At 43.8% G+C, this 23,924-nt stretch overlaps 1 protein-coding gene across 2 annotated transcripts in view; it reads left to right on the top strand.

Annotated features, from left to right (window-relative positions):
* COL20A1 (collagen type XX alpha 1 chain) overlaps positions 1-23,924 on the top strand; it is a 133,070-nt gene that overhangs the window by 93,765 nt on the left and 15,381 nt on the right. For both annotated transcript variants that reach the window (XM_083146760.1, XM_083146761.1), the window contains 7 exons: positions 6,537-6,614; positions 6,855-6,941; positions 7,643-7,696; positions 10,089-10,184; positions 10,275-10,328; positions 14,068-14,121; positions 18,403-18,456. In XM_083146760.1, coding sequence (XP_083002886.1) covers positions 6,537-6,614; positions 6,855-6,941; positions 7,643-7,696; positions 10,089-10,184; positions 10,275-10,328; positions 14,068-14,121; positions 18,403-18,456 — 477 coding nt within the window. The remainder of the gene's footprint in view (positions 1-6,536; positions 6,615-6,854; positions 6,942-7,642; positions 7,697-10,088; positions 10,185-10,274; positions 10,329-14,067; positions 14,122-18,402; positions 18,457-23,924) is intronic.

Here is a 23,924-nt window from a genome sequence, read left to right as displayed (position 1 = left end):
AAGGGCACTTGCGGCTCTCCCCACTCGTCGCCCAAGGAGGCCAGGACGTGCTAGAATCTATCGCACACAGGTGACTCTGTTTGCTATGCCCGATGATGAGGTACTTACTAGGTACCGGTTACCGCCACATGTCATTCTGGATCTGCTCTCGTTAATTGAGAGTGATCTGGAACCTCTACACGGGATCACGACAGCAATTCCGCCTCACACACAGCTGCTGGCGGTGTTGCATTTCTGCGCCTCAGGATCATTCCAACAAGTAGTGGCAGTACTTGCTGGAATATCTCAGCCGGCCTTCTGCCGAATCCTGAGGCGTGTGACGTCGGCCATGTTCAGGCGCAAGGGGCACTTCATGGCCATGACATTTGCCACCGAGACCCTGCGCAGAAGCCAGCAGGCCTTCCATCAAATTGCTGGCTTCCCTAATGTGATAGGGGCTGTGGATGGCACCCATGTACCATTTGTGCCTCCATCTCGAAGTGAGAAGATATATAGGAACCGCAAATTGTTCCACTCACTGAACGTGATGGTGGTATGTGGCCCATCCATGGAAATTCTCGCCTTCAACTCGAAGTTTCCCGGAAGTGCCCATGACTCTCATGTCATCCGACAAACCGGGATATGGCAAAGACTACAAGAGCTGGAAGGCCGTGATGCGTGGGTTCTGGGTGACTCCGGTTACCCATGTACGCCCTGGCTACTTACGCCGTACAGCTACCCAGCACCGGGCCCACAGGAGGCATTCAATCGGGCGCATGTTGCCACCAGGCAAGTGGTGGAGCGCTCAATTGGCCTTTTAAAGGGTCGATTTAGAGTGCTCCACCGCACTGGTGGTGACTTACAGTATGCGCCTGAAATGGTGTCGAGGATCGTGGGCCTGTGTATATTTTTCCATAACATTGCTGTGCGGCGTGAGATACCCTTTGATGAGTGGGAGGTTCCATCTGAGCCGCAAGATCCGCCCATGCGCCCATCCCGCGCCCCTGAATGCCGGAGGGGATACCAGCTGCGGGACTCTGTGGCGCAAAGATTCTTCAGGTACATTTTATCTAGTTGACCAGAACACACCAATTGTTGTAAAAATCACCCCTTCAAATAAGTACAGTGTGGTAGTTGTCAGTGTTACAAAACGACAATTAGCCAGCCTGCCCTCCTAATGGCAAAGAAATAGTAGATATTTATCATATGTGCTTAGTTTTGGGGGAAGTACAATATAGGTGCTCATTACTATACCTTGTACAAGGGATCTTATGTGTTTGTTATATCTTCATTATTGTAGTTGATACTATCCCTGATGTCTGGTGAGTACATTGATTTATTCTCTAATGTGGTGGGGACTTTTGTCTGTGTTGATGTATGATTTGTTTGCAGATATATATATATATATATATATATATATATATGATATTTGAATTTATTAACATGTTTAAACATTTCAAGGAGCAGGCAGGCAGGCAGGCAGGCAGGCAGGCAGCCAGCGCTGCTGTATAATGCTGGACTCAGGATACCTGCAAGTATGTGTATGTGTCTTTTAAACATAAATGTACGCATACACATAGATGCATAGAGTAAGTAATGCTAAGTACAGCTATGCGTTGCTAAGCTATAGCACGCGTTGCTTGGCGGAGCGAGGCGTTATTGGATTTGCTAAGTGCATACACACTGTGTTTTATATATATCAGATTTGTTCATTGCCATACATCAGCCCTACTGTTTTTAAGGCATGCGAATTTGTCACCATTTGTGTTGGCGCAGAGACGCTGTTCATGTAAAGATGAACAATAAAGTTATTAACACAAATAACTGTGATAAACCAATGCCACCACATGATTGGTTGATTGATGCCATTGTTAACATGGCGGAGACACGCAGGGCAGAGCCGTTTTCGCCTGCGGAACTGAGGGCTCTGGTCTCCGTCATGGAGACAAGGCTGGGCCGTGCTGGGCCCTTTATAACTAATGGCCAGAAGCGGCGGGCCTATGCTGCGGCAGGGCGCCGGATTTTCGCCCGCACTCGGGTGCGGAGGACCATCGGACAGCTAGAGAGGCGGTGGTCGGACCTCCGCAGGCGCCAGCCCCAGCTTCTACAGCAGATTAGGAGCGAGATAGCTGATTGTGAGTATTTTAGCTATGAAATTTCGCACTTACATCATAGCATATAAAAACAATAAAATGTGTCTCATGATAAGTGGGTGTCCATGGGTTTAAAAGTCCATAGACTGTTATGTGTGCTTCTTCCTGGTTAACATGCAGTCATGTGGCTTTTATATGTAATGACATAGCATTCATGATTCTGATGCATACAATGTGCCAGATCTAATATGTGTTAAACATTGATAAATGCCAGGGTTGTAATGATTGAACAAATTACTAACAATCACATAATAACTTAAATGTCACACTTTGGAGTCCATTAACAGTAAGGAGCTACTTTCAAACATCGTTTGCCAACATTATCACCCTTCCATGTATGTCTTGTTATGGATTAATACATGTGCCACAATGACCCTACATTGACCATGATTTTGGTTTCTTCCACACAGCACGAGCCAGAGCACGACAGGCACGTGAACAGGCCGAGGCAGGCCAGGCCGAGGAGGAGGGGCAAGAGCCTGATGAGGAGGTGCCGCCGATGGTGGAGGAGGAGCAAGTGGAGGAGGAGGAGGAGCAGATGGTGGAGGAGGTGGAGGAGATGGTGGAGGAGGTGGAGGAGATGGTGGAGGAGGTGGAGGAGATGGTGGAGGAGGAGGATGTGGTGGAGGAGGTGGTGGAGGAGGAGGAGGTGCCTGAGGAGGTGGTGGTGGAGGAGGTGGAAGAGGAGTTGGTGGCGGAGGAGGAGGTGGAGGAGGTGTTGGTGGCGGAGGAGGAGGTGGAGGAGGTGGAGGAGGTGGTGGTGGTGGAGGAGGTGGTGGTGGTGGAGGAGGTGGTGGTGGCGGAGGAGGAGGTGGAGGAGCTGATGGTGGCGGAGGAGGTGGCGGAGGAGGGGGCTGAGGAGGCCACGGTTGCCCCGGAGTTGGCCGAATCCGAGGGGGAGGAGGCGTGTGAGGCGCCGGAGGCCCAAGAAATCGGTATGTATACATAATGCATCATTCATGAAGTAGTTGTACTGGTATTTGTTATGTAGCACTGGTGATGATAAATTTTGTTACAATACTATTAATACAGAACCCAAAGTGGGTAGCTACAGATACAGGTACGGGTTAGATGGGGTGTCCAAGGCATCCCTTTCATCCAGGACACCTCTGAATTACACAGGTTTGTGGGATGGCTTGGAGCTCCATTTTGACTGCCACATAACCGTTGTAGTTAAATAGGATCCTGGAGTAAAGGGATGAGTGGATCATTTGTGGATTAAATTCACCTGCTGCAAGCGTCGATTCTGACCCATCATATAGTGGAATCTATCTTTTTGTTGAATGTTATTTATAAACAATAGGATGTATGCTATAAATGGAGTATGGGCCGGCCTACCTTGGAATGGAGTCACAAGTTGCCAGTGTCCCTGGAGCCTCCTCTACCTAAACACCCCCTGTAGTTCAGATTGTTTTTTGGCCCTCACAGAATTGTAGGTTGGTTTAGACTGAATTATGATTTTGAGGATGTGTACTGTGCATTCCTGACATTTGCATAACTCCCATGCCACGAACCATCACTGAACTTAGACTGAGGAGATTGTGACAAGTTCTTATTGACGGAGGCCATGACATGCTTGTCATTGGTTAGTCATGGGTGGGTTGTGAATGAGAAGAAACACTATGACTGTTATGTCTTCTGCAGAGTAAAGGGTAGAGGGAAAAAAACACAGTATGTAGTAAATAAGTTTGCATGTATGTATATATGTATGTGTCATATCTATGTATCTATGTGTGTCTCTATCTCTCTACATATATATATATATATATATATATATATATATATATATATATACACATGTCACCTAGCATTTCTGCAATTTATGTAGCAGTATGTGAAATGTATGCATGAATATCATGACTAATTTTTGCCCCTTTGACATGCCCACAGATGCCACAACACCGGCAGATGAGGGGGTTCGTGGGGCCCTCCTGCGGATGGGCCACCATTTGCGCCTATTAATAGCCGATCTCCAGGACCTGCGAGATTTACTACTGTAATTTATTATTTTATAGTTTTATATTTAAATGTTAATTTTTCATGCAAATAAATGGTTTATGCAAGTTCACAGTTGTTGGTTTTATTTGCACATTAAACAGTATATGTGTAGATTGTTTATAATATTTTACACAGGGTCTAATACAAACCATTGCACTTCAATTGCTGTAAGGGTTAATGTGTGCAATGCATGTGTTAGGCATGCTTGTAAGGATATATTGGCATCTAATTGATTCCAATTCCAAATAAGCATTTTTGTATGAGGATAGGTAATTGAATAAGTGGGTCATGTGATGTATTGCAGAATAGACATAATAGTTGGGTTGTTTGGCGTAAATACTCCGCTTACGTGCGGAAGCACCGCTTGACTCCCGTTTGGATGCGGTATTCCCGTGCATACTCTGTAATACTCTGTAATACCGTGCAGAATCGGAGTGTTTCTCCCGCACACGCATGGTTTGTATGTCGTCCGTAAACACGCCCTGTTCTTAAAGAGTGAGTCCGTCCGAATGCGGAGGACACGTGGGCGTTTCTACGGACGATGGCCGCACGCGGCAGCACACCGTGGCGTGCGGACCGCACCGTAAGAATTTGGGAATATCCGCACCGATCAGAATAAGGGCCATTGTAACTTACTTTGAACTTTACTTGTCAAAGCGGGGAGAATCAGTTGTTTTTCCGGTGGCTCTGTGTTACGGCTTCCCAATGGAACAATATATTTGTTGTTCCATTCGAGCATGTTTACTGACATTTCTGCTTGCTGTTTCCTGCGGGGGTGAGCAGTAATATGCAAAATGTGTCTCGTTTGAAGCTCAAAAGATACTTTTCACATTGTGACCAGCCACTAAACCCTATTTATTTCAAAGCAACAAGTGCAATAGTTAATAGGTGTCCAGAACAATAGAATCGCTTCACCGGTTGCCCATTAATCTCCATAGACATGATTGATCTTTATAACTCATGAAGATTTCTCAGGGGCCACCATAATGGTAAAAGCTGTTAGCACTACTGGTTCCAGCCCTGACCAAACACTGGCATAGATTCTTTCTGCAGGCTACAGTATATACAGTACTGTACATTTCTAGGACAGGATACAGGTATGTTTTCCATACTGAGTCTTCGTTAATATTAATACCATATCATTTTTGTTTAATAAAATGGTTGGTATCCTCTTCATAAACACCCTCCACTCTTCTTGATGATAAATATACCAAAAGCCAACATCCTAAATAGCTGTGGGGGCTTAAACTCACAAAGGTATTGAGCTGCTTTCTTCTTACACCTGGGTAGCTGTCAGTTTACCAAAGGATGTTTTACCAATGGTTAGTAAATGGACATCCGTTGACCGGCAGTCAAAATACCGACATGCCAACATGTTCAATTGACGACATAGTAAAAATGACATTTAACATGACAACATGTTGACATGAGTTTTTAAGCAGTTTTAGCCAACAAACAGGGTTGTTCAGAATTTCCCATCCTAGTGGACCTAGATGGAGAATATAATATTGCCCAAAGCATGGCGGAAAAAATATCACAGAAACACATTTCGACGATAAATGTCGACATTTTTACTATGCCGGTCAATTGAATATTTTGGCATAATAATTGTCGAGAAAAGTGCCTCTATTTCTTCCGCAGAAGCTCCTTAGCTTAGTTACAGTAGACAGTCTAATATACTGTACTGTACCTTGGATTACTACAGACTTGGATCAGGCTTTTTTCCTAGGCCCAACCTGGTGGAAGAGCTCTCGGACGCTGGTAAGAGCTGGTATTCTAAATAGCTTTATTCCCGGTCCTTAAGCATAGTGTCAATTTCTTTAGATAAGAATCACTATTAGAGACTATGCAGAAGTAAAATCCTCCCTCACCCGAAGTTCACCTACAGCTAAGTTAAGCAATTAAATACTGTTGGTGCACTTTCATCTTTGTCACAGCAGCACACAAAGTATCAAGACTCTTATATACAGCACCTTCCAATATTTATAGGCTGCTGCATGCCGGAGGGCTTCACAATTATACTGTATATATTACCTAGTAATGATAATGATTACAGCCAATGGAAATGCACATAAGCCACGTACACACGGGGGAGATATATTGCTCAATTTCTCCTTTTCATTAGCGACCAGAGATGGTCGCTGATGAAAGGGAACCTCTGCTGGCGGTGCCTCAGAGGTAATCTGCTGGTTTCAGGAGCAAGCTCCTGCGACCAGCGATTAGAATGGGGCTGAAAACGGGAGCGCGCACCTGGCGATTTATCGCCGGGCACACTCCCATCACTGGCAATATGGTCGGCAGGGACCATATTTCCAGCGATTTCAACCTCTATCGCCCCCGTGTGTACACAGCTTTAGAATGAGTTACCGTATCAGCAATCTTAACAAGTTGGGACCTCTCTTCCAGTTGCAGTTCCAATCATTCCTGATGATCTGCAGTTCAGAGATACCAAAAGGAGATGGATGCTGTGATATTCCAGCGATGGTAAGAAGTACACAGATAATAGATTCCGTCTATTACCCACATTAACATATACATACATTTGATACAGAAGAAATGTACAATGCTCTGTGCACAATGCATTCCAATAGTACAAACATGACATAACATTGCATACCACCGCTCACTTGATGCCATCTCAGATATTTATGCTGGGCCTTTGGCTCGGTACGTACAGGATAGAACTCAGAAGTCCTCCTTTAAACTCTCTATTCATTCTTTCAGAGGGATGAGAACTCTTGTCCAGCTCCTCCTTCTGCATGTACCTGTTCCTCTGATGAGCCGGGACCACCAGGCCTTCCCGGGCCCCCAGTAAGATCACACATTAAACAGTCCTTTAGCTCGATCTATGATAACTATTTCACTGGCTGGATCAGATATGTACGTCAGGTCACCCATAGGCACAATATTATTGGATGCCAGCCTCCACCTCACGGGCTACCAGTGAGACTTCTCCCCATTTTGAATACCTGTTCTTTTTGTACTTTGGTGGGCTAAGAACGTCATCTTCTAGGCTCCAGCCTGTGCATGTGCTCGTTCCGGAGACACTCTCAATGCAACGTGGGCATCTTGTTGCAGCTGTGGCTTCTGTGTCCAAATAGCCATGGCTGATTGGGGCACTGAAAAGACTTACATGCCTAGTGGGAAGTACCTAATGGTGTGTCAAAGGATCTGTGTATTGAGTTGTACTGTATTCATTTGATTGGTTAGGGTGGTTTGGGGGTACCATGTACCCCAGAGGTAAAGCCCTATAATGTTTGGGACCTGTCCAATGAGGTTACCTTAACAAGTGGTGGGTAGACTCATAATATTAACCAATTTTATGACAAAAAACTCATCTATGATATATAATTATTAACTTTATTAAAATTGTAATGGCTGTATGGTACACATGTCATTATAGGTAGCTAGGGTGTGCAGTCCAGGCCCACTCCCCTTAATGTATTGAGATGTCAACAAAGGAATAATTAGTTTATTTTTGTTTTCTATTTATCCGAACATCTGTCCTACAGGGACCACCAGGACCACGAGGATCTAAAGGAGAGCAAGGTGAACCTGGGATAATGGTAGGCACTAACATTTTTCTTTGTAGAAATATATGAAGGAAAAATGTAACTATCCATCTGCGACACACATGCATTAGGTCGACATTGGGAAAGTCAACAGTCAAAAGGTCAACATTGGTTTTTCACATATTATTTGTCCCGTATGTTGACATAGTTGACATGGACACCGTATCGGTGCACTGCGTCCCCTTGCATGGCTCGCTGCTCTTACAATGCTTCGGGCACGGTTTATATTCTATATACTATTATATTCTTCCTCCATGCCCTAGTGGATGGTGAGGCATGAAATACTTGCAACAAAGAAGTGGCGCTTGGATGATGAAATCAAATCAATAATATTTATTAACAATACATATTTTTTAACATATGTATTGTTAATAAATATTATTGATTTGATTTCATCATCCAAGCGCTACTTCTTTTTTGCTTGTACCTTGGTTTTTGGTGGGACCGACTACCCCACCACCAAGTGGCTGCTATTTGACACACCGCCCCTGGCAGTGCCTGCTTAAGGGTCACTCCTTTTTTCTAGGCATGAATACTGCCTGTCAGCACATGTCAGCGCTAAAGAAAATGTTAAAAACCCATGTCTACCCTTTGACTGTCGACCTTCAAAATGTCAACCTAATGCTTGTGTTGACCATTTGACCCTGTTGACATTAGGCACGTTGACAGTGTTGACCTAAGGCATGTCGACCTTCATTGGTCGACCCAATGTATGTTGACCTTAATAGTGTTGACCTGACGACTGTTTCCCATCCACATATAGAGAATGAGCACATTAAAGGTCCTCATTCAAAAAGGCTGGAACCACTATAGGTTGATGAATGCTAATACTGGAAACAACCTTCGTCAAAATTGAATTTGTAGTGGGAGCTCCGCTGGATTACCATGTTCATCACGTTCAGACACCCCCCCAAACAAAAGCAATTGCCAGAAAAATAAATTTTCCAAGTTAAATACCTCAATGCAACAGAGTGTAATGGTTCAAAGAGATCTAACTGCAAGAAGGATAAATAATAATGTCCCAAGGAACTGTGGGGCTGGTTCAGACCTGTCACATGATGTCAGCAGTGCACTAGCCCCCAATTCTGCCATCAATGTGCAGCATAAAAGTAGATCCAGGCTTACTGTTATCTGCGAAAGGAAAAAAAAAACATTTGATGGTGAGTGACCATCGAATGATTTTTCCTGTGCATGCCTGAACCCAAGTTTGCACATGCGCACTGAGGGGTCACGAAGATGTACTGTCTCCGCACACAAGTGCAATGTTCAATTGTTACAGTGTGTTAGTAGTATCCACTGTCACTACTCCCAGTCCCAGTACCAATGCTCATGTTTTTGGCATTATGGAGAGACCCCTAATGCTGGGTACAATCAAAAGTAAGAAGGACAGTACAGTGTCATAAGTGATCAACATTTCCATGCTCTATAACGGCACTATCATCAGGATAAGATGATAGTGCCATTAAAGAGCACTGAAACGTTGATCACTTATGACACTGTAATGTCGTTCTTACTTTTGATTGAATCGAGTGCCGCACCTGCTTACCTGTGTAATATATATTATTATACCTATTATTTTACTAAAAAGTGATCTACACACAAAAATAATAATCTATATGTTTCTAAAGATTGTTTAAATATTAATGTAAATCACTTTGCTTGTAGTGTCACTCTAAATGAAGGATTCTGATGAAATGTTTGTTTTCTTTGCATTTTGTCTTTGTCCCCTACTTTTGTAATTGTAAGTGAAGTGCTCTTCAATATATTTTTCTGTATCTCCTAATAAGTCTTCTGGTTGTCATGGTAATGCACCTATGGTAACAATGGAATCCGTTTATTGTACCTCTGCATGCCACTTTAAAGATGAGTGAAATTACCGTGGCAGTTTGTGGAATTAATAATCTAGAGTTTGAACAACATTGTGTCAACAAATTTGTCTCTGAGGTGTGCTGGGGTATAAACAGCAGCGGTGGATAATAATAGAAAAAAAAGGGGGCAATGTCCAGGGGCCCCAGTAGTATTAGTGTTGTGTCTTCTATCACACAAGGGGGAGGTGGGAGGGGGGGGGGGGGTGTCAGCAAGTAATAAGGTTGATATTAAAGCTCAACACACACAGTTATACTCTCCGGTATTTATATCACATCATCAAGCTTTGTGCTGGGGAGGAGACGGCTTTGGGATTTCAACAACTTTGTATTCCTCATCCACCTACATTAAATCAACACATAAGACATTGGGGAATGAACTGCCAGCGAATATAATCAACACGAGCAAACCGCCGATGTAGATTGTAATTGACATGTACAACTTGCAGGATAAATCTGTATGCAAGTTAGGATATTGTCACTCTCTAACCACACTGTATGTTTTCTTATGATTTTATTAGGGGGAGCCTGGAGTGTCTGGAAAATATGGTCCAGAAGGTCCTGGAGGCCACATGGGGTCCCCCGGACTTCATGGGAAACTAGTTGCTGGACCGATGGTATAACAGATTATGGTTTCATAGGTTAGACATGTGGCCAGTTGGCAATCTGCATAGATACTGGAAGTTGTATGCATTCCTTTATTTTAGGGTCCCCCAGGAATGAAAGGAGAGAAGGGGGACATTGGTAGACCTGGGCTGCAGGTAAATAAACATACGATATACTGTACTAGCACATCACTCATACTTCTGGACTTATATGCAAATGTTAAATCCATGTGAGGTCTATGACAACTCTGCATTTATACAAAGCCCAAATAATTTTAGATTAAACTTGTCTAAAGCAAGCTGATAACACCAGCAGTGACTGATATGTGAAATTAGACATTTTCCGAGGGAAACCTACAATGTAAATGCAGCGTGTCCTAATGTCTTCATTCCTGTCAGCCAGTACAAATGAGACAGACAGATACCATCCATCAATAGGATAGGACAAAATTATGAACAGCTCCCATATGACACCACACTGCACTGAACACAAGGTATTTTCTGTTATATAACCAGTAAGGGAGAGAATGTGCCCTGCTGGATTGCTTGCAGGAAACAGTTTTCTAATGTTAATGTACTGAGGAACATTTATGGGAATATTTATCACAATCACAATTATATACATTTTTTACCTAAATTTCCAATCCAATATTTGAATAACAAAATAAATTAATTAAAAAAACTTCATCTTCTGCAAAGCTGAGTACACACCACCAGACAATGAAGGGGTGTCAGTGGCAGTGGTGGATGGTATAGGGGGCCCCAGCGCATAAAAAGAAGAATGGGGAGGTGGAGGATTACCCGACGCAATGTATATAGGGCGGTGATGTGGGTAGTTGGGCGGTGGGGGCAATGGCCTGTGGCGTATAGGACATGACATTATGTCACACTCATCAGTCAAATGTTTGTCTGCTGCGCATGACATACCGCAATGTACTAACCGCTTAAAGATGTGGAACTGCTCTGTGTCCATGGACCGCATCTCACCGGCAATGTGGTTTGTAAAATTTTGAAAATAATCTGGGGGATTTTTGTGAGCTTCCTCTGTATGCTTACAACAATGCTCTTGGCCGCTTGGAACAGAGCTGGTCATCTAGGAGGGCTGATTCCTCCTTGGCTTCCTTGGGGGAGGTCCAGATACAGTCTCCTCCGGAGGAGCCACTGCTTCCGGCTCAGGGGTAACTTGCTAGAAAAAAAAAATTATAATATCATTCAATTTTACAGTTTGTTACATACAAAACATGACATATCAAAAACTTACTATGTCCGCACTCTCCGGATCTTCAAGTGAATCACTTGACGGAGAGTCTTCATCCATAGGAGTACCCTCTGATCTTCTCCTTGGAGCTTGTTCGCTCATAGTACCACAATTTCGGTATGTAAAGGTCATCAGTCCCAGCTCCTGAACGTTGATATTCCAGGACTTGATTGTATTCCTTCACCAACACTGTTCGCATATTTGCGATCTTCCTCCGAACCCACTTACAGTCTGCAGCACTGTCACGGGCTCTACTGTAACAAACCAATTTTTCATATGCCTGATTCCTTTTCGCCTAATTACGATAATCCCTATGATCGGTCCTCCAGAGGCAGTCATTTTCCTTGTAGATCTCGATAAATCGAGCCCAAAACTTGTTGCCCATTGATCCTGGCATTGCTGAAAAATATAATGAAAAAAAAATTCTGTAAAAAATGGATGGCTATGACACCGCAGTCAGCTTCAACAGTACAATAACATGACACACCAACTTGCACATTAGTAACAACATGACATAGCAGTCTGCTCCATCATTACTATAATACCAACATGACACCGCAATGTGCTACACCTGTATAACTGTAATAAAATTAAAAAACAGGCCAGTCACCCTGCATAACAAATAGAAAAGACAGGCTACTCAAAGTGCATCATTACACCCCTCACTGCACATCATCACCCCCCTGCACCTTATCACCTCACCCACACCCTGCACATTATCACCTCACCCCCACCCTGCACATGATACCCCCTTATACATCATAAACACCCCTGCACAAGATCACGTCACCCACATCCTGCACATGATCCCCCCTGCCGTCCCCTGCACATAACCACCACCTTACCCCACCCTGTACACGACCACCACCACCACCACCACCCAGGCGCAGGATAACAGACCTTAAAAGGAAAAAAAATAACTTGCTGTATACAAGGGACAGGGACACGATCCAAACTTCTTAAAATCGCGCTTCCTGTAGCTGTGGTTATGTCGTCCTGGTGCCTCTGGAGTTTTGACTGACAGGAGGGCGTGAAATCGCATCGCACACATCCTACGGTGCAAACGTACCATGCGTTGCGATGCGATTTCACTACGTTTGCGTACGTAAGAATCTGGGCGCCCTGCTAGGAAACAAGTACCGTCTTTTTTTTTTTTTTTTTTTTTTACTGTACTTATTCCATTTGCATGTTCTTTATTTAAAAACATTTAACATTTAAAAACATACAATCATCTTGAAAAAGGCAAACCAATACAAAGTATTAATCATGGTTGTCAGCTGTCAACAAACTATCCCATAAAAAAGGGGTGGGGAACCTTTTTTGTGCCAAGGGCTGTTTGTATGGGGAAAAAATCCTTTGGGGGCCATATGTACAAATGTCTCTTACAAATTGTCCTGCTGCAGCCGTCCCACGTTCCGGCGGCTGCCGCTGAATAGGACTGACAGGCTCCTGTTGTATAAGAGGAATCTCTCTAGAACTTCCGACCTCTCACTAGAATTCCCCTGTACTTGACTCCCGGCAAAGCCGCCGGGTGGGTGGGCGGGCCACTCAGACCAGCTACGGGGGCCTGAGGTTCCCCACCCCTGCCATAAAATGTCCATAAACATAAGTAGATGGTATAAACAAATTTTTATTTTTCTGTACGTCATAGGAAGAAACCTTTTTTGGTGATTTAGATGTTAATATTGGTGTGTGTGAGCTGCTATAACCTTGGTCTGAGTTTTAATAATTTGCATTACCCTTTTCTGGATGGGGTCTCTTATTTGTACTAGCTTCACGAATTCAGACACAAAATAATTTTTCAGGCCAGCTACTAACACTAGTTGGATAAATTATTACAGATGTGTCCTCATTAATTCTTGCAGCTGGACATTTGCATGGCTTTTTGTGATATGTTAGGTTAATAAAGTATTAAGACTATTATAATAGAGTACTACTGTATAGAATGATGAGTTGTGATATGATTTACATTATACAAGCATTTAATATTGTTGCTTATGAAAATTTAGATTGTAATAAGTATCCCGTAATTACTCATATCACAGAATATACACACGACCGTCCGCCACAATTATTCCCACACAAAGGGTCAGAGCGTCATTAATTCCGCCCATGACCATGGAATAGTTATTCTGATTTTCTTAAATACTATTTAGTACTTAGTACTAGTAGATAACCATGGGCCTTATTTTGGTTCATTCTTTCTGACAAAATCCTTCTTAGATGGGCAAAACCATGTGCACTGCAGGTGGGGCAGGTGTTACTTGTGCAGAGAGAATTAGATTTGGGTGGGGTTTTACTTCAAAGTGAGATCTATATTGCAGTGTAAAAATAAAGCAGTCAGTATTTTCCCTGCACAGAAACAAAATTACTCACCCAAATCTAATTCTCTCTGCACAAGTAACATCTGCCCCACCTGCAGTGCACATGGTTTTGTCCATCTAAGAAGGATTTTGTCAGAAAGAATGAACCAAAATAAGGCCCCATATGAGAATTTATCAGCTTGTGGGTGGTCAGGTAAGGACTCCTACTTCTGGATCATCACAAGTAAAATTTTTAAAAGGTTTTGCTTAGTAAGTATGTACAGTATCTGGCTAGCTAATTCAATTTGTATAACTACCCTTTCTGGTGTCATAGGGTCCTCCAGGCTCTGAGGGCATACCAGGACGAGATGGGATGATGGGAGCCAAGGTAGGTCTGACTGCAATGCTCCACAACAGTAGGTCACTAGGGGATATCAACAAAAGTGACCCCCACACATATATTAACACACAGACACACACACATTATCACTGCAATAGAAAGGCATATGAATATATAGATATATTTGTATAAGATAAGTTGTTTGTAAGTAATGGTATTAAATGAAATATTGTTGTTCAATTTTTATTAGCATTATTTTTACTTTATTATTTTTCTACCTGCAGTGTTAGCAGCTACTGCATCAGCTTAACAACAAACCACTTATTAGCTAAGCCTTAGCTAATATTAATGAAATGCAGTATATCCATTCACTCTGAACCTGTGATATCAGAGAGGGATCTTGTGCTGCAGTACTTAATGAATATTTGTTCAGCCCTGAAATGGCCAAAGAGATGTTACAAGTTCCAAGGACAATAAGGCCAAAAATGTATTAAATCAGAAATTTGCTACATTTCTGAGCAGAAGTATTATCAAACATGTACTGCACCAGCAATCCTGGTACCAAATTAAGTTGAGCAACCAGTGCTTACAGCTTTTATTCTACAATTAATTATACTGGACAGATATATCGGGCAACAGATGTACTGACTGTGGGGGTACAAGACAGGTACTTGTGCAACACCTTTAATAACTGATCTACCTAATTTGACAAGCACATTGCCCTACAAACCACACACACGTCAGACACATATCACGGAATATTCCTGGAATACTCACGGACAGTAATTCACAACCTCCTATTGGACGAGATGTACTTAGCTTGAGAAGTGATAAAATAGAGAGTGATAAACCACCAGCCAATCAGCTGCTAACTGCCATGTCACAGGCTCTGTTTGAAAAGTTACAGGCAGGAGCAGTGGCGGATTCAGGGGGGGGGGCACCCGGGCACGTGCCCCCCCTGTCATTTATTTTGTAGCTGAGGACCAGGGCTTTCCAACGAGCCCAGCCCCGTGTCTCTAGCCCCCCGGGAACCGGAGATATCGCCTGGAAAACCTGTAACGTTTTTTCCCCATAGGATAATATGGGACCCGTCAATTCCGACCCCCAACCGGTTCCGACGGCTGCCAGTACCCGCCCTGGCATCACAGAAGCTTGTGGTTGATTTCATTCAATTCCAAATCGCTGGGCCTTCAATAGGATACCAGGCTGGTCCATATCGGTCAATGGGTTCCAGAGATATTGCGTGTAAACCGATTTTTTTATTTTTGAAATGTAATTTCATGGCTGTTCATGTTCTTTGAGGGCAGATTACTCTGGAACCAAACGTTCCAGTTTCACTGGACCAAAATCATTCAAAGCCCACTCAAAAGTTCTTCAATATAATACTTGTCTCATGTAAATGGGCCAGTTGGTTCCGAAGATATAGCCAGTTAAATGAGATAACTGGTTAAAGGGGGGAGGGGTGGTTTTCTCTCCCCCTCACACCAGAAAATGCAGGGACTAGGCTGGTGTAAAAGGGGCCAACCTGGGAATGCATTTTCTGGTGTGAAAGGGGTATTATTTCAAATAGCCTGGACCTGCAGTGCTCTGAATACAGCCAGGCTCTGCCACTGTCAGTGGCAATCACTTCTGCTGTCCCCCATTTACCACGAGCATGTATTCCCCCTTGGCAATGAGCATGTAATCCCACATGGCAACGAGCATGGAACCTCTGGCAATGAGCATGGAACCCATGGCAATGAGCATTTAGAGAAGCAGCACTTATGTAGCATAATTTTTAATAGGCATTATGGTGTTTGGCATAACACATAATGGACATAATGGCGTGTAACTTAACGTGTAATGGATATTATGGTGTAAATGTTTAATGCGAGCCTTTGGTGGACAATGGGGCAGATGTACTAATCTGCCTATAACGTTTTGAGAATAACGAGTCCCGCTTCTCCAGCATAACGTGGAGAAGCGGGCAAACGTTATAGGCAGATGTATTAACCCCCCCAAAGCCGATAAGGAGAGCCGTTATCCCCAGCGTTAACGGCTCTCCTTATCGGCTCCCTCGCCGCCCCGCACATGCGCAGTCGCCGTCGCCCCCCCTGCCCGGCTTACTGGGCATGCGCGAGATCTCGCTAAAACCGCGAGATCTCCAGCGCAGCCCAAGCCAGACGCAGGGCTAGCGTTGTCCCCATAGTGGGGGATAGGACAACGCTAGCCCTGAGCTGGCGAAGCGGCCGGGGTGAATTAACGCCTTGAAGGCTGTTAATACATCACCCCGGCCGTTAATCCCTGGGGGGGATTGCAGGGACAGCCCCGCCGAGCGTAACTCGGCGGGCTGTCACTAGCGCACATTAGGTGCGCTAGTAATACATTAGGACAGACGTAATCCCCCCCAGTTAACCAGCGTTAAGTGCATTTTTGCACTTAACGCTGGTTAATACATCTGCCCCAATGTCCCTGTTTATGAAGTGTATTGTGAATTTTGGATTAATCTGTGTGGCATTATGTGAATTCTGGCTCAATCCATGTGGCATTATGTGAATTTTGTCTCAATCCGTGTGGCATTATGTGAATTTTGGCTCAATCCATGTGGCATTATGTGAATTTTGGCTCAATCCGTGTGGCATTATGTGAATTTTGGCTCAATCCGTGTGGCATTATGTGAATTTTGGCTCAATCCATGTGGCATTATGTGAATTTTGGCTCAATCCGTATGGCATTTTATGCATTTGGCTCAATCCATGTGGCATTATGTGAATTTTGACACAATCCATTTGGCATTATGTGAATTTTGGCTCAATCCGTGTGTGTTATTATGTAAATTTTGGCTCAATCCATTGGCATTATGGAAATTTTGACACAATCCATGTGGCATTATTTGAATTTTGGCTCAATCCATGTGGCATTATGTCGATTTTGGCTCATTCCATTGACATAATGCATAATGTGTAGAAGTTGTATATGGTGTTGTACACTACACTCAAGGACACACCCCCTGTTGAGTGGCCACGCCCCCTTTTCCAGAGCGCGTCTTTGGCGCGCACACAACTACATCCTTCACTTTTGTCGCCATGGTGGGCCTGCATACTTTAAATGCCAGGGCCTATTTTTAATTCCATTCCCACCCTCTCCTGCCGCTCTCTTGGCATGTACACTGGCACCACTAACACCGGCCCTCCCCCACCCAAACCCTTTTTTATCATGGTGCCCCCCCTGTCATTTTGTCCTGGATCCGCCCCTGGGCAGGAGCTGATTGGCTGGTGGTTTATCACTCTCAATTTTATCACTTTTTGAGGCTTAGTATGCCTCCCCTTTGAGTAGAGGCGACACGCATACTTCACACTTTCCTGGTTTGTGTCTAGAGTTGTCACTGGCAATCATTAGCAATAGGGGAAAGTAATCAACAATTGTTTAGCTAGAACAGGGGGTAAAGGCCCATACACACTGGGTGACTTTGAGCTGAAAGCCGCTCAAAACAGCAAGTTTGAGCCGCTTTCAGCTCAAAGCCACCCAGTGTATATGGCCCGGCAGTGAGCGCTGCTGTTAATACCAGCAGATGAGCGGCTTTGTGGGTGGCTTTGCATAGCGCTGCGCTGTGCTATGCAAAGCCGTCCTCCCCCCGCTCATGGCGCCGGGCAGGGGAAAGTGGCTCAGTGTGTATGCACTGAGCGGTCCCCGTCCCCCCCAGCTATGATAGCAATGCTGTCCATTGCTGGATATAGTCGCCCAGTGTGTATGGACTTTCTGGATTAATACTCTTGTCATAAGAAACAAAATCATGAGGAATTAGCCTGCAGTAAAACATTTCCCATCACAGACTGGCTTTGGAGGAGCTTTCAACACTACCTTATCTTTTTGTTTTGTTAGTGCCCAATGGTGAAGAACAGTAAACCCATGCCCAATCATCCCAGCACAAAGTGTCTGGCCATAGATAGAGAAATGATACTGCAGTATTGCTGTGTCCCGTCATGAAATGTTCAGTCATTTGGAATCTTTCTGCTCACAGAATGCCAAATTGTCACCACAAGCAGCTCTGCAGCCATCTCCGTGAGAGCTCATTATGAAACTTTTCATACAAACGCAACCTTTTAATATTCACAGGGAATTTGCTTACTGCAGAGAATATCACTCAGCTTCTCAATAAATTACTTTTCGTCTTTAATTTGGATGAAAACTTTACTAGTCATGAACATGTTGTGTGGACTTGTAGCAAGACAGAGACCTTATTATGCAGCATTAACTCTATACTGTCCACAGTCTGGATGTGTAACCGTGTGACGCAATTGCTGCTGTTGAGTATACTGTTCTATATGACAAGTAGGGGTTTCTTTCCAGGGCATACGAGGATTAGAGGGGGCGACAGGGATTCCCGGACCACCTGGACCTCGGGTAAGCGAAGTACACATCATTTAAAGTTAGTATTTCATGTCTTACTGATCCTAACATGTTCATAATTTTAGAAGATCAAGTTTGAAGGACCACTAAAATCTGCAGTAATAGTTCTTCAATAATATTTACAGCAGCAGTATACTAATTTCTCACCAACAGTAATAATTACATTTGCATTAAATATCAATTATTCGATTACAACTTATTTGGGCAGAACCAGCTTTACCCTCTATTACCCCTTTCACATTGCAAATGCCGGGTCGCAGACAGGATTTGGTCATGGGTCTGTCCTGAGAGTGACCTGGCATTTGCATGGTTTTGCTCCCCACAGTGACCTGGCAATAAGCCGGGTCGCTGATGTCAGACAGGGAGGGGTGGAGCAGTGGTGCATCATCGGCAGAGGGGGAGGAGGCAGCGCTTATGGGACCCGGGTCCATTGACCCAGGTTACCCGTTCACACTGAACAGTGACCCAGGTCGACCCAGGTTATTTTTGCAATGTGAAAGTGGTAATATGTTATGTCATTGTATAGTATATCAGTGGGGTAACTAAATTTGGCGCCCCCACCCAAAAAGTTTAAGGCATTCCCCCTGGTACCTGCTCATTGCCAGGGGAATTCCCACCGACTGCTGCCATGGGTCTGCCTCCAAAGATGATGTCCGGCTCCTTGTCATGGGTTCTTCTCATTGTAAGAGGATCCCCCCCCTCTGGTCCCCATGGGTCTATCACACCTGGTTCCATTAAGAATTTCCCTCCAAAAATGGCCAACACCTCCTCTAGCATCCTTCATAACTCTCTCCTCTGAGGCAGTGGCGGGGACATTTTCAATAGGAGCAGGCACAACAGGCCCGCAGACGAGTATCTGCAGGTCCAGGGAGTGGTGTAGAAATAACTCCCACAGACCCCCAGAGCCCACAAGCCACACAGTGACTCCAAGCCACTGCAGGGTCTTCAGGGGCTATTACTGCACCATTGAATGCGAGCCTCCATCTCATGACAAACACCCCTGCAAAGAGGGGACAGTTTAACTGTCGTTCTGGGCCCTATTACATTGATTTTAAATGACAGAAAAGTTCATTACAACAGTCCCCATGTGTTTGTAGCATGCAGCCAGAAAGACAGAGCCTTTTCTGATTATTTAATCATGCCAATGTAGTTGTAGGTGATCCTCAAGCATCAATATTACAAAAGCTTTGTTGATAACTTCTAGGTACTGTATATTGTAATTCAAGTTTTTCTTTCATGTTCCTTCCACAATTCTATATAAATTGTTCCAGCCCTCCAGCCTAGGAGCCCTACGGAGTCACTCTTTGAAGTCTCTATTGATTATTGGAAAGCAGTGAAGAAGCTCCTACAAAGAGTTGGGGATTAGGTGTCAATTAAGAAGTGTGTCTAAGATCAGAAATGTGCTGTCTTACATAGTCTAGGCTAAAAGTGTTAACCAATGCTGTCCGTCAGAAGCGGTGAATTCTAATAAAGCGAGGAACATATATGAGGGAAGCATAGTATACAGCTCTCCAAATATGGGTCCAAGGTTTAGATTTTCTCGTAAGTTTTGGGGATACTGCTATTATTGTCAAGCTAATATTCACACAGGGCAGGTGGTCATTCACAGCTGATCCTGTTGGTCAAGGAACACATATCAGTGGCCAAATCAAGTATGAGCCAGGATTCACTGCATACAGTACTTCTGTGAGACAATGGCCATTGACAGACTTATGGAGGCCATTTATGTCATGCGTGGAGTGGACAGCTATAGGAAAATAAAAGGCGTATACATCTAGCTAACATTTATAGGACTAACCTGTAAATCTATTCTGAACCACAAACTTGGGATATTCTGTTGTGTACTACTATAAAGGGAATTCATTTTAGAACTGATACACTGCACAAGGCCGAGTTCAGTCCTCTTGGACTGACTTCTAGCAGTTCATGTTTACCAAACCACCTGTGGATATTTTAATACATGTTCGACAGTAAGGAATACACATGGACACAATTTAGAGATCTGGAAAACATGAACTGTTAGGGATCCTTTAGTTGTTAGTGGCTAGCCCTGCCCTGCAACATTAAGTTGCCCTCAGTTGTCACTGTATTGCTACTATGTACTTCCTTTTAGTCCCAGTTACACTCCATATATTGCTAATAATAAGTCACTGCTGTGTTCACTACACATTAACAGCAGTAATAAGCAGCCGGTGATGCATAGCTCCACATGCTTCCTCCTGTATTCACTATGGCCCTTATTCTGATTGAGTCGGACGGCTGCGTGTTCGGTTGGACGGCTGATGTATTGTGTTTTCGCATGTGCAGAGGTGTTTCTGCGCATGTGCGAACGCCTCGCACGTCCGAACACGGCGTGAATTCCGTGCAGAAAAGGATCGTACGGAACCATCCGAGCAGGGGCTGTAGAGGGGCATGAAGGGCTGTTTGGCCTCTTTACCATATGCGTATGCAGCGCGGTTCATGGGCGTTCCCATGAAAACGCTGGGCATACGTATGGTAATCCGGCCATGACGCACATGTGGGGGGCGGACTGCTGACATAGGCGGATGTCAGCTGCCCGCCCATATCCCTGCTTTCATATGGAAAAATGTCTGCTTGGTCCATCATTCGATGGTCGGCGACTATCGGAGAATGGGGGAGGTGTTCACATGAAGCATCCACTCGCGGTCCATTTGCTCAGCGTCTTACCGCATTCAGACGGTGTGAGTGATCCGTATGGTAGGCGGTGGCTGTCCGAGTCAACTAGAATAAGGGCCTATATGTGGAAAGTCCAATGTAAAGGGTAATGGTAGCACAGGGAAACTGTGTAGCAGTGCACTGGTGGCGTGGCAGTAGCTCAGTATGGAAAGGAAAATATGTGTTTGGGATTTTTATTAGGAATTGTACACCTATTTCAGAGGTGCATGCTATGTCAATATTTGCGGATTTCAGCAACTAGTTTTGTACTCCACATGCTTAAGAGTTGCACTGGGCACAGTGAGGATGTGGATGCAGAGTAATTGACAGATAGTGAATGTTGTGAGCAGTGGCGGCTCCAGAGGAGGGGCTACAATACAGTTCAAAATTAAAATACCAACTGCCAGTGTGTCAGTTTGGAATGGCAGTTGATGTGGCTCATGTATTTGAATTTTGAACTGTGCTGCAGCCCCTTCTTTAGAGCTTCCCCTGATTGTGAGCATTCCTGGGAGGTAGTATACTTTGGTAAGCCAAATGCAGGCATATTGGGGCAGATGTATTAAGCCTGGCGAAGAGATAAACTGGAGATAAATTGGAAGGAGATAATGCACCAGCCAATCAGATCCCAACTGTCATATTTCAAACACAGCTGATTGGCTGGTGCGTTAACTCTTCCAAGTTATCTCCACTTTATCTCCAGTTTATCTCTTCTCCAGGCTTAATACATCTGCCCCTTTGTAACTGGTTTGGGGACATGCTTTAGCCGTCTGTTGCATCCCAATACACAGTGGTAAAGGATCTGGTGTCTTAGTTCCAACTGACAACCATAGGGTTTGCTCAATGACTTGACGGTGCATGGTGGTCACGACTCATATTTTTGCAATCTGCTGCTCATGGAATTACAGTCACATTAGGAATTGTTTCCACCTCTGGATCACGCCCAATATACTAATCTTTCAGCATATTTCTCAACAATCTGGACTTCTCCTGGGATTTTCAGTCACATGTGAGGCATGTCTTTTCAATATGTAAGAAGTATAGTGATCACTTTGTTTCTATTTCTAGAGCTTTGCTTTTTGGAGCCAGTAAATTTCACATTTTAGAACCCACCATAGGGACTGCTGTTTTTTTTTATGAAAATGGCAGATACCATCAATATCTGCTGCAGTCCTCGGGGGATACTGAGGGGTAAATTTACTATAGCTACTAAAAGTGAAAAGAAGTGATTTTGCCAAAAGTAGCCAATCAGCTACTGTCTATCCTTTCTCTATTGCATCCAAAAAAAATTATAGAAAGAATCTGATTAGTTGCTATAGGCAACATCACTTCTTTTAATTTTTAGTAGCTTTAGTAAATGTGACCCTTAGTTTTTGTGGGATCCCCTGAAAATGGCAGTTTTTAATGAATTTTTCCACAAAAAACTGTTTGTTAAAAATGCCCATTTGTCTCTTAATAGAAGACTACTTGTTCCTAACCAGAACCAACACAGGAGTATGGCAGCATTTACCAGGGGCAGATTTAGAGATTGGGCCACCTTTAGACATATTATAGATCACCATACACCCCCCCCCCCCCAAATCCCATCATTGCCCATCCAGATGGCTTGAGACCACCAAAGAGGCCCCAACTTCCACTTCCCAGACCATTATTTGGTGTCCATTGCCTCATTCCCATCAGTTGCAAAATAAAAAGGTATATATAAAAAAAATTGTAATGACAAAAGAAAAAAGCACTACCTGGCCTCATCTGCCTGATGTTGCCTCCTCCCAGCAAGTGCTGCCCCTAGGCAATGATTATATAGCAAAGCATAGTAACGGGCTTCTTCATTTATTATTTTCGATTTATTAAAAGAAAATTAATAACACAACTGGAAACTCATTATGTTTATTTGATAAAATTACAAAGCTAGAGTGATTTATGTTTACAGATTTGCTTTAATACATTTCCTTAGAAAATCAAATCCCAGAGGAAAGGAAAATACTTAAATATATATATATATATATATATATATATATATTTATATATATATACACACACACACACACACACACACATTCTGTATATACAGTATGTATATTAGTGACATTTAGAGCTAGAATCCCAGCACCGCAGGATAGTTAAAAAATAAGTACATTGAGATGTATTGAGCTGGGTAAGGGATGACAACCAGATGTCATACTGTAGCTATTCTCTCAGCCAGCTTCCCTGGAGAGTAGATTTGTTTAATCTATATACATAAATGTTAAAAGACCTTCCTCTCACTGTGGATTACAAACTGGTTAATCAGGTTGCCATGGTGCCTATTTATTGAACTAAAAACTGCAGTCAGTCCACTGAAAATGGCTCTTTTCCATGGATTGTGGCAATTTAGAGTGTCACGGCTATTTAGGGGTAGATGTATGAAGCAGTGATAAGGGAGGAGAAGTGATAAAGGGGTAGATTTATCATTTGTTGATCAGGGGAATATGCACTATCCCCATGCATTATGGCAGGGGATCGTGCTTCCCCTTAAGCATAACACCCGCAATGTGGGTGTTTAATGAGCGGCGCTATGGGGGTTACCTGCAGCAGTGCTTTGTTCCATATGGGACCCTGTAGCTGTTCTCCAGCTTTTTCTGGTGTCTCCTAGCTTCTAACATCCTGCGCGCTTGCTGGTCTCTGGTGTCTTCAAATTAAAACTGCGCATGCACTGGATATACAGCACCATCCATTTCCCAGTATCCCATGCGAATATTACCCAGTGCATGTTGGTTTTTAATTGTAATGCGCCGCAGAACACCAAGCGG

The sequence above is a fragment of the Crinia signifera genome, chromosome 6 (assembly GCF_055691185.1).
Source record: "Crinia signifera chromosome 6, ASM5569118v1, whole genome shotgun sequence".
In the NCBI taxonomy this organism is placed as follows: domain Eukaryota; kingdom Metazoa; phylum Chordata; class Amphibia; order Anura; family Myobatrachidae; genus Crinia; species Crinia signifera.
The sequence above is the reverse complement of the archived record's forward strand: the minus strand, read 5'-3'. Positions and strand labels throughout refer to the sequence as shown.